The 10,105-nt window shown below is 38.6% G+C and overlaps 4 protein-coding genes and 1 pseudogene across 5 annotated transcripts in view; 2 read left to right on the top strand and 3 right to left on the bottom strand.

The window, feature by feature from the left end:
- The window catches only part of LOC109948502, a 2,019-nt pseudogene extending 1,011 nt beyond the window's left edge, over positions 1–1,008 (top strand). Inside the window, exon 2 of the transcript XR_002271140.1 lies at positions 3–1,008. The product of XR_002271140.1 is annotated as a receptor-like protein 51 (transcript). The remainder of the gene's footprint in view (positions 1–2) is intronic.
- On the bottom strand, positions 1,173–1,835 carry LOC18780998 (SKP1-like protein 1B). Its single transcript, XM_007214090.2, has one exon. The coding sequence runs from the start codon at positions 1,833–1,835 to the stop codon at positions 1,383–1,385; it is 453 nt and encodes a 150-aa protein (XP_007214152.2). The 3' UTR covers positions 1,173–1,382.
- Positions 2,515–5,618, bottom strand: LOC18780221 (pentatricopeptide repeat-containing protein DOT4, chloroplastic). Its single transcript, XM_007214205.2, has one exon. The coding sequence runs from the start codon at positions 5,581–5,583 to the stop codon at positions 2,947–2,949; it is 2,637 nt and encodes an 878-aa protein (XP_007214267.2). The 5' UTR covers positions 5,584–5,618; the 3' UTR covers positions 2,515–2,946.
- On the top strand, positions 5,881–7,339 carry LOC18781223 (SAP-like protein BP-73). The gene is made up of 3 exons (XM_007213411.2): positions 5,881–5,983; positions 6,326–6,652; positions 6,824–7,339. Exons 1-3 carry the CDS (start codon positions 5,881–5,883, stop codon positions 7,141–7,143), a joined length of 750 nt encoding a protein of 249 aa, XP_007213473.2. The 3' UTR covers positions 7,144–7,339.
- LOC18778490 (60S ribosomal protein L11) lies at positions 7,515–9,396 on the bottom strand. The gene is made up of 5 exons (XM_020561562.1): positions 9,292–9,396; positions 9,076–9,183; positions 8,936–8,978; positions 8,648–8,843; positions 7,515–7,925 (listed from the first exon to the last, which is right to left on the bottom strand). The coding sequence occupies exons 1-5, from the start codon at positions 9,292–9,294 to the stop codon at positions 7,727–7,729; spliced, it is 549 nt and encodes a 182-aa protein (XP_020417151.1). The 5' UTR covers positions 9,295–9,396; the 3' UTR covers positions 7,515–7,726.

Here is a 10,105-nt window from a genome sequence, read left to right as displayed (position 1 = left end):
TTGTCTGGAGCCATACCAGAGTCAATGTCTGCAATTCCAGGGTTGGTTCATGTTGATCTGAGCTCCAATCAGCTGAATGGTACAATTCCAAAGTTCCTCTCTGATATGAAGAGCTTGAAGCACTTGAATCTTGCAAACAATGACTTCCATGGAGTTGTGCCTTTCAATGTGTCATTTATAAACAAATTGGCAGTGTTCAAGATTAGCAGGAACAGCAATTTGTGCTATAACCACTCTGTTTTGTCATCAAAATTGAAGCTTGGGATTTCTCCTTGTGACAAGCATGGATTGCCCATGTCACCTCCTCCGGCCAAAGGCGATTCATCAGCAGAAGACAGCAGTGATTCAGATTATGATGACAGCGATGGGGATGACTCTGATCAGAAGAAGGATCGTCATCATGGGCCAAGTAAGGTTGTTCTTGGTGTGGCCATTGGGCTTTCTTCCATAGTCTTCCTCATTATTTTCTTGGTTCTTCTCTCCAAATGGTGTGGTTGAAACTTGAAATTGAATTGTTTGTTGATTAAAGTTTTATTAGATTAGGCCAAATTGGTTATTGAAATTGAATTTTGATTAATTTATTATTATACTCAATGATGAGGAGGACGAGTAGATGGGAAGGTGAAAAAATTGAAAACAAACCAAAAAAGAAAAAGGAGGGAGAGGAATCATTAATTTGGAGTGTTATTTTTATCATTGCTTTGATGGCTTGCTGGAGAAAAGAGCAGTGGGTTTCCATTATTTTGTGATAGATGTGGCCAGTGGCCACTTGGGTGTATTATTTCTTAGCTGCCATAGAGCCTAAAAGCGGCTTCATCTGTTTTCCAGATTATATGTATGTAATTTTTTTCTTCAGCCACAAGCATTTATCTTCTTTATTTATTTATTTTTGATCAGGTAGCTTTCTCTGAGTTTAATTGCGTTCTTCTTAGTGTAAATATTCATGAATTGATAACAATGTGGATTGGCTAAATATTTTTCTTGTATTAAAGTTTTGGTACAATTGGGTATATTCGTGGTTGATAAGTTAAGAGGTCATGTTCTTTATGCTCTTTTGGTATATACACATGAGACATGTAAATTTGCAATTATTTTAGATTTCCTTTTGAGCACACCCAGAAAAAGAAATTTATTTACAGCTGTCTCTACTTGAATACAGAAAAGGACAGTGGTAGGCTGATGATGATTGATTTATAAAGTGGAATTATGAAGAATGATGATATGGATATGCCACATCATGTAGTATAGAAACGTGGGATAATAATGTGATAAGTGTAGTATTACTCAAAACAAAGAACCAGAAAGAAGAAAGAAAAAAAATACATGAAAGAAACCCTAAACAAACAAAACTCTTTTTTCTTCCCGGCCTGAACATAAAATCATTACATAAAATCTATCGAAGGGTTGCCATCAATTACTTCTTTTACGAGCTCTGGTGGCATATCATTCTTGAGCTTGAACACTTCACGAATCTCGTCAATTTTCTTTCCCCTGATCATATCTGCAACCTTTTGAGAAACTAGAGCCACCAATTCCTTGTTGTATGGATAGTCCGCGGCGATGAAGATATGGTACAGATCAACATTAAGAAACTCAGCGTCCCACTCTTTGAGTTCCTCTTTAGTCTCTTTACCCTTTGCATGCTTGTTGCACCACTCCATCACCTTGCCTAGGATTTCGGCAGTCACGTTTGGCACTGAAATCTCGTCGCCCTCACAGCCTTCCTCCACCATGTTCTTGATGGTTTCACAAAGTACGGCCGCAGCCTCATTTACTTCAATTATTTCGTCATTCAAACACCTCAATCTGAAAACCCTACTCTTTGACGAGGACATGTTGATGTTTGAAGAAACTCTGAACCACTGTGAATTAAATGAGGAGAGTGGAAGATGGTGAATATATATATCTTAGAAGACTTCTCCTAATTCTTGCAGGACAAGTAATATTGTATTTCCAACTATAACCAGAATTTCCACTTTTGTTCTCCTTAGATAAGGAAGTCTCTTTTTTTTTCTTTTTTTTCTTTTTTTTTTGGGGATGAATTTAAAAGTGCAAATTCTCTGGGGATAATTTGTAGAAATAAGGTACGGTGTATTGGAAGGCCTTCGATAGGCACTGGGATATCAAGAGCGTATCCTTTCTTTTTCAATACAGAGATTCACTTTTCAAAGAGCTTATCCCTTTCTTCTCTCTATCTGTGAATTTACAAGACAAAATTCTCATGGTTTCAACTTACAATATAGAGTCTGGTTAGCAATTTCGCATAATACTCGAAGTATACACATACATACATATTTTTTTTAAATACTTTCGTTTTCCATACACGTCTCAAAGACTTTATAAAATACATGCTTTTTAAAATCAAACATACAATACACGTATGTCCATATTCTTCATGTTTAATACACGTATTTTTTACAAAATTTTCAATAATTAAAACATTATCTAATTTCATTGTATTTTTAAAAAAAATTACCAAAAAATAATATACGTATTTTATTCGTAATTTTCCCATAGTTTATTAATTATGATATAGACAAATCAAATCCTGCATCTCTACTGCAATTAACGGCTGTAAAATAGGAGGCCTCTTCAAGGAAACACCACAGCATAGACAAACTGATATCGACGCTTAGTTAGCCCTTTGTAAACGAGACTGATCATAGCCTTTCAATTTGAGTCACATCAAAACTGCGAAGCACGCATCTCTTGAAATTGGCCCATATTAAGATCCTAATTCAAATGCCTATCTTGAGTGTTCTATTTTGGTCGATCGAAAAACAATTATATACAACAATTTGAGTGTTCTATTTTGGTCGATCGAAAAACAATTATATACAACAATAGCTTGATCATGTGCGTGACAATCAACCAAGTTTGGAGGAGGTACTTAGCAAGTGTATCGAAATTGATGAGCCTACTTGCACTTCAAAGTCCAACTTCAGTTTACCAGAAACCCCTGCAAGAACAAATCCCATCTTTCATATGGTGAAAGCGGTTAGAATCTCTTAGAACAATCTCCCTCCTAGATGTCTTAGAGATGAACTTGGCCATCTCATGACAGTCACTGCATACTCGTAGATTCTTGGTCACCCGTATGGTTTTCCCAGGTGGCAAGTTCAGTATCCCAAATGCTATGGCTAACTTCTCACTATGCCCACAGAGAGCCACTTCTTTCTCCATCTCATCTGCATTTATCAAAGCATACTGCATTTTAGGAGAATAGCCTTCTTCCTTCATCTTCAATCTTAAACGCTTCAATAGAGACTCTATCTTTGTGGCTTGTGGGTGTGAACTATTTCCAGCGACAAAGATTTGAACTTTCCCCTTGATCTCTATCCAACTACAGCCTGGATTCTTTTTTAAGCCTTGCCGACCAATCCTCTCTCTCAACTTTTTCACTTCCTCCCACTTTTCTGCCTCTGCATAAATATTTGCTAGAAGTACATAGTACCCTGTGTTTTCTGGCTCTAGTTCAAAAACACGTTCTGCGACTTTCTCCGCTAGTTTTACATCGTGGTGGATCCTACAACCGCAGAGCAAGGAACCCCAGATAGTTGCATCTGGCTCAATGGGCATCTTGTTAATAAACTTATATGCCTTGGTTAGATTCCCAGTGCGGGCAAGAAGATCCACCATACAAGCATAGTGCTCTAACTTTGGAACAATGCTGTAATCATTTCTCATACTATCAAAGAATCTCCATGCTTCATCAAGTAACCCAGAATGACTGCAAGCATAAAGTATAGAAATGAAGGAAATACTGTCAGGTTTTATTCCTGATTTTCTCATCTCGTTAAAGGCAGTAATAGCTTCGCTTCCAAATCCATGCATGCCATATCCAGCAACTATCACAGTCCAAGAAATCAGATCCTTTATGGGAATAATGTCAAAAAGTAATCGTGCAAGAACTAGTACCCCACACTTGACATACATGTCAACAAGTGCATTGGCAACATACCGATCCGAAAAGTATCCATTTCTCAATATATGGCCATGGATCTCTTGACCTCTGTTTAGAGCTGCTAGGCTGGCACAAGCCGGAAGGACACTCGCAATTGTCATGCCGTCAGGTTTTGATTTCTGTTGCATCTCAGAAAAGAGTTTAAGAGCTTCATTGGGAAGACAGTTTTTCGAGTAACCTCCTATCATGGTATTCCACGAGACAATGTCCTTCACAGGCATGCTAGAAAAAACCGAATGAGCATCTTCCATGCTTCCACATTTCGCATACATATCCATGAGAGTATTGCAGACAAATAAACTGGAGTCCATGCCATGTTCCCTAATGTACTTATGTATATCCCTGCCTTTTTTCAATGAGCCATTACAAGCACACGCATGAAGTATGCTTGTGATTGTATAAACATCTGGGCTAACATCATTCCTTTCCATTTCTGAGAATAATTCGATCGCCTCATCTGAAAGCCCTTCTCGGACATACCCTGCTATCATTGAAGTCCATGACACAACACTTCTTTGACCCATCTTCCCAAAGACTTGAGTTGCACTACTCAGATCGCCACATTTTGAATACATGTCTAGAACATTATTGTAGAACATGATATCCATGTCCAAACAAGTTTTTATTGCATAGGAATGAAGCGCCCTACCCAATGAAAGATTTCCACCATCTGAACAAGCCATTAGAACATTGATAACAGTAGCCAAATCCACATCTACCCCCAAAGAAAGCATCTGTCTGAAAATCTCAACCCCCTTCTCCGCAAGACCATTGGCCACATATGCACTTATCATTGAATTCCACGATATAACATCTCGATCACTCAATTCATCAAACACCTTACGTGCACTTTCAATTATTCTATTCTTAAAATAGAAGGCCATTAGCGAATTACCAACTGTGTTATCAGAACCAAATCCCAATTTGTACAGATACCCATGAACCCATTCACCTTCTCGTACATATCCTAGGGAAGAAAAACACTTTAAAATACAAGAAAATGTATAAGAATTAGCTTGGATACCCAGCTCTTGCATCTTCCTAAATAAATGTATACCTTCCCTGAAATTACGAACCTTTGCATACTCATTGATCATAAGGTTCCAAAGAAAAACCTTTCCATTTGATAATTTATCAAAAACTCGCCTAGCTTCTCTTAAATCCCCACACTTTACAAACATAAAAACAAGTTTTGCACCCAAAGGTCCATCAACTTCTGCGCCATTGTTACAAATAACTGAATGAACCCTTTTACCATCTTGCAGCGACTTAAGTCCAGCACAGAGCTCCAAGACGGAGCAGTAACCCTCCAAATCAAGCTCGGATTTTTGAGACCCGCATACCAATTCCACGGCATTTTTTAGATTACCCATTTCACAGTATTTGCTAATCTTGGCATTCTTGTCTATAACTTCACTGTTAGTGGATATGGCGACCGAGGCTGAAATACGAAATTTGGCACAAGAATGATCCAAATTCGAAGAGAACAGAGAGGTTCTTGAAGAGGGTTTGGAGAAGAAGCAGCCATTTGAGGGTCTAGAAGACTTTGTTTCATTGTCATTGTGCGGCAGAGGAGAGACCGACAACAAGTTCGGTGAGGTTGTGGCTAGCATCAACATAGTCCCTGCAAACCAAAACAAAGCCGCGCGAAAATTTCAATTAGCCTGAACCTATAAGATAACTAACCAGAGTCTTTATTTATACATATAAATTTTATTTTTAAATACCAAAAAGGCCAAATGGCGCGCGTGATGTACACACACCACAGAAGTTGTGGACCAGAAAATTTTGTAATAAAATATGAGTTACTGAAGGGAAGGAACTGTCAGAGTCTGATCCATTTGTATACTCAGAATCTTGGTTTCTCATTTTCCACATTCAACTTCAAGAACCCAAATTGGCCTTGAATTTAACTTATGGGTGCAATTGTTCATGAATATCATTCTGTGCTTCGCTTTCCCACTTTCTTCTCTTTCAGCAAGCAGCCCAAGCTGGGAAAATCCATTTTCTCTTTGAAAGGTATTTAAAGTTTTCACTTTTCAGGAATTCCACTTTGAATTCTGCAATGGGTTCTTCTTGGAATTGTGTTTGGTATCTGTTAAAATGAAAGATCTCAGCTTGATTTAAGTATTTTTCTTGTCTGGGATTGTTGTACTTTTTACTATTTTGAAGTCGAACATGGTGAAAATTATTTCACTTACTATGTTGTTTTTTGTTGAATTTAATTATCATTCCTCTTTTGATTAGCTTGACTGAAGTTCGGATTTGATATCAACAAATGATTTGTTGTTTGCTGGCTATAGATAATAGACTGAGGGATCATTTCTTGATGCAGCTTGTTAAATTTGGCTGAGATTGCAGATGTGCCTTCACCCTTTGAGCGAAAGGGCCTTCACTTAACTGTGTCCTGCATTGGATCTGAAGGAAATGGAGGAGACCAACCTCCTCGGAGGCGTTCAGCTTCAGGAAGAACGAATAAGAACGATGGAACCAAGAAACGTGGACCAGCTGGTAAAAAATCTAAGGCATCTGACCAGGAAGAGATCATTTCTCTATTCAGACGGATACAGACTTCGATCTCGAACAAAGAGTCTGTAAATGCTAAGAAGATAAATTCCAATGTCTCTGAAGATAGCCCCTCTTCTGAGTCAATTCTTCAGGCTCTTTATGGATCGAGGAAGCAAAAAGGTAACGCAGATGAATGTCATGTTTAATGCAATCACTTGTCATGGCCATGCACAACACAGCTACCACTTCTGCACCTAAACATGCACATGTTCAAGTCTTATTTCTAGATATGATGATTGAATTTCTCTGCTTTCACAATATTATTTCTTAGTCAAATACTAATTACTGCAGGCAAAGCTTTAGACAAGGCAGGGCAAGAGGTCTGGACAAGGAGGAAAGATACGCAAGAGCAGCAAATACAGGAGGATCCCTCAGTTGCAGAGTTCAAGTTAACGCGCCCACCGTCTAAATTTGTGAAAAGATCTCCGATTCCATCTCAATCAATCCCAAGAGGACAAGTTCTTGAGCTGAATAACGGAGCATCATCTTCTGCGGCTGGAAGAATAGAAGAAATGAAACTCCCTGAGTTGAAAGAACTGGCAAAGACCAGAGGAATTAAAGGTTACTCGAAACTTAAAAAGAGCGAGCTCGTTCAACTGCTGAAGTCCTAAAGCAATGTAAAACCTTGCCCATATATTTGTACCAGAGCATTATTTGTAAGTGACAGATTGAATTTCACCTTACGTTCTTCAAAATGTTGTGCAGTCCTAGCTACCCACATTTTACAGGTTGGCCACCGAAGTATGGTTGTTTTTAAACTCAAAACTCAATGCTCTCTGGCTCCTAATTGATTTTAGGGTTCTGATAGTGTTTTGTGTTGTGGTTGCTTGTTCCCTTATTTGCTATGTTTCTCTTCCCATGTTATAGCCAAGGGATAGAACAATGAAAAATCAAGCCTTTCAAACAGCTTTCAATACTGGCATGAACATCTGGGCAGCCATTTGATATTGGCAACAAATAATAAGACAGATGAGCAACAAAATGGTCACAAAGCAAACTAAAATTTGCTGACAGTAATAATGGCTGCTCCATATAAGCAACAAGAGTCGAAACACGAGGACATCATCAAGTTTTCAAGATCAAAATTACTAGCACATCTCTTTAATGGAGATACTAACTCCTGATACATTGAAATTGGTAGAAAGTAGCAGCATGCCAAAACTAAAACAAAATATCCAAGACTAGTAGATCTGTCTAGTTAACAATATTTTGGGACTTGTTAAGAATGACCCCTTCATATTTGACCTGGAACCACTTCATTGCATCCTCCTTGGTAACCCTGTGCTGAATTCCAACACGCGACTTGCATCTGCGACGACGACCAACACGGTATCCTGGGCGCTCTAAAACAACAAAAAAGTCCATGCCATATATACCAGTTGAAGGGTCATACCTGAAGGAAGAACAACAAAACTGGTTAGTGATACCCAAATATGCATGCCAATTACTAGTCAGCCTTTCAAGTTAAGGCAACCACAACTACCCGACATTTTAAATAGTAACAGCCCAGGAACATTATAGGGTCAGCTATTTCAAAATTATGCCTCCTATGTTACAACATAATATTCAACACATATTTGAAACAAACTCATAAAAGGTAAAAATGAGTCCTCGATATATTGTTTGCACCACAAAGTCAGCATATTCAACTTCTTTCGAAAATGGAAAGAAATAAAAACCCTTGGCAAATACACACGAAATATTCACAAGTGAACATTGTGCAAAAATGCAATGTTATGCTCTTATATTGACCCCTATGCCCTACCCCCATTGTTACCCTACGCTGCACACCTTTTCAGCCTATGCCAATCGTAAAGGTAAATTGTACGGAGTCAGCCTAATTCCCACCCTATAAGTAGTTGGAACTTGCAAACCATTTTGAGCTAAATCCAAGAAACTTGATGAACAAATCTAATTCCCATATAAAATTATTGAACTTTTCCCAATCTCATTAGAAACTAAATCTAAAGCCCAAACCACAAAACCTATCAACAAACTACGGGATTCCACAAACTCAATACACAAATGATTCCACAAACTCAATATACAAATGATTCCACAAAGACAATTATCATGAGGTTATACGCCAAAATCAAGAATAAAAGGAGCACTAACTTGATCCCAAGATCGATATGTTCCTGAATACCGAAGCCGAAGCAGCCGGTGTCACTGAAGTTCCTCCGCAAGAGCTCGTATTCCTTGACCTTCAGTCCACTCTCCAGAAGTTGCATTGCCTTGTCGCCTCTCACAGTCACGTAGCAGGCAATCTTCTCATTACGCCTGATACCGAAGGATCGCACCGTGTACCGAGCTGCAGGCAAACATAACTCAAAAAATTAATAAATCCATAAATAACCAAAAATGAAAAAACGAAAAAGCAGAGAGAATCTAATGGAAGCTCACCTTTGGAGAAGACAGGGGTTTGGCCACTGAGTTGTTCCAAGACCTAGGGGAAAGAGGCAAAATTGGAAATAAAAAGATCAGTATATGATTTTGATATCATTTTTGTTTTGGGTAGTTTTGTTGTGAGGTAAAGGAGGAACCTTGGCGGCTCTGGTGAGTCGATCACCACTTTCTCCGACAGAGATGTTGAGGACGAGCTTCTGGACTTTGATTTCCCTCATGGGATTCGCCAGCTTCTTCTCCGACGCCTGAATTTGACACACAAAAACAACATCATCAGAAAAACCACAACAATAAAAACAGCACAGAAATTCCAATAAACATGAAGAGAGAGAGAAAGAGGAGAGAGAGGAGACCATTGTGGTATGAGAGTGTGCAGAGAAGGCGGAGCAGCAGAAACTCGGAGAAGGCAATACAAATATAGGGGGAGAGACGATGTGAGTGATGAGCGAGCTAGGGTTTTTATTTCTGATTTGGGCTGCCTCAGAACCCAGATTTGAACCCGAGCCTTTTGGGTCGGATGTAGCCCAACTATACTTGTGGGCTTCCAGGAGCTCGAACCCTCAGATGAGCTTGCGGGATTCTTGGTCCTTAAACCGAGGTTCATGATTTAGATAATTATTCGCAAGTAAGATATATATATATATACAGAGAGCTTCCATTGAGGGATCCCTCAAATAAGCTTATTTGAGGGACACCCCTTGTAGGCCCCACTCCGGATTGTATTTTACTAATCCAAACCGTCTATTTTGTAGATACTCATTCAAAGATCATCCATACAAAAAATCACTTGAATCCGATATCATTTGACCACTCAATTAAGTTATTGAAATTTTAGCATTTTCTTGAAGCACCGTGTTCATTGATTTTGTAAGACACAATTGGATGTCGAAACGGTTTCCGATTTGTCTAATTTTTTGTTAGGATGATCTATGAATGAAGACCTAAAAAATAGATGGTTTGAATCATTAGGAAAAAAATTATAGGGTACCCTAAAGGGCGTCCCTCAAATAATTTTATTTGAGGGATCCCTCAATAGAAGGGGACTGTATATTTTCATATATATATACACCCTCCATCATTTAGGTGTTCATTCATAGATCATCCTAACAAAAAATTAGACAAATCGGAAACCGTTCGACATCCAATTGTGTCTTACAAAATCTATGA

Source organism: Prunus persica, chromosome G4, assembly GCF_000346465.2.
Source record: "Prunus persica cultivar Lovell chromosome G4, Prunus_persica_NCBIv2, whole genome shotgun sequence".
Classification (NCBI taxonomy): Eukaryota; Viridiplantae; Streptophyta; class Magnoliopsida; order Rosales; family Rosaceae; genus Prunus; species Prunus persica.
Note: the sequence above shows the minus strand (reverse complement) of the source record. Positions and strands in the feature narration are given on the sequence as shown.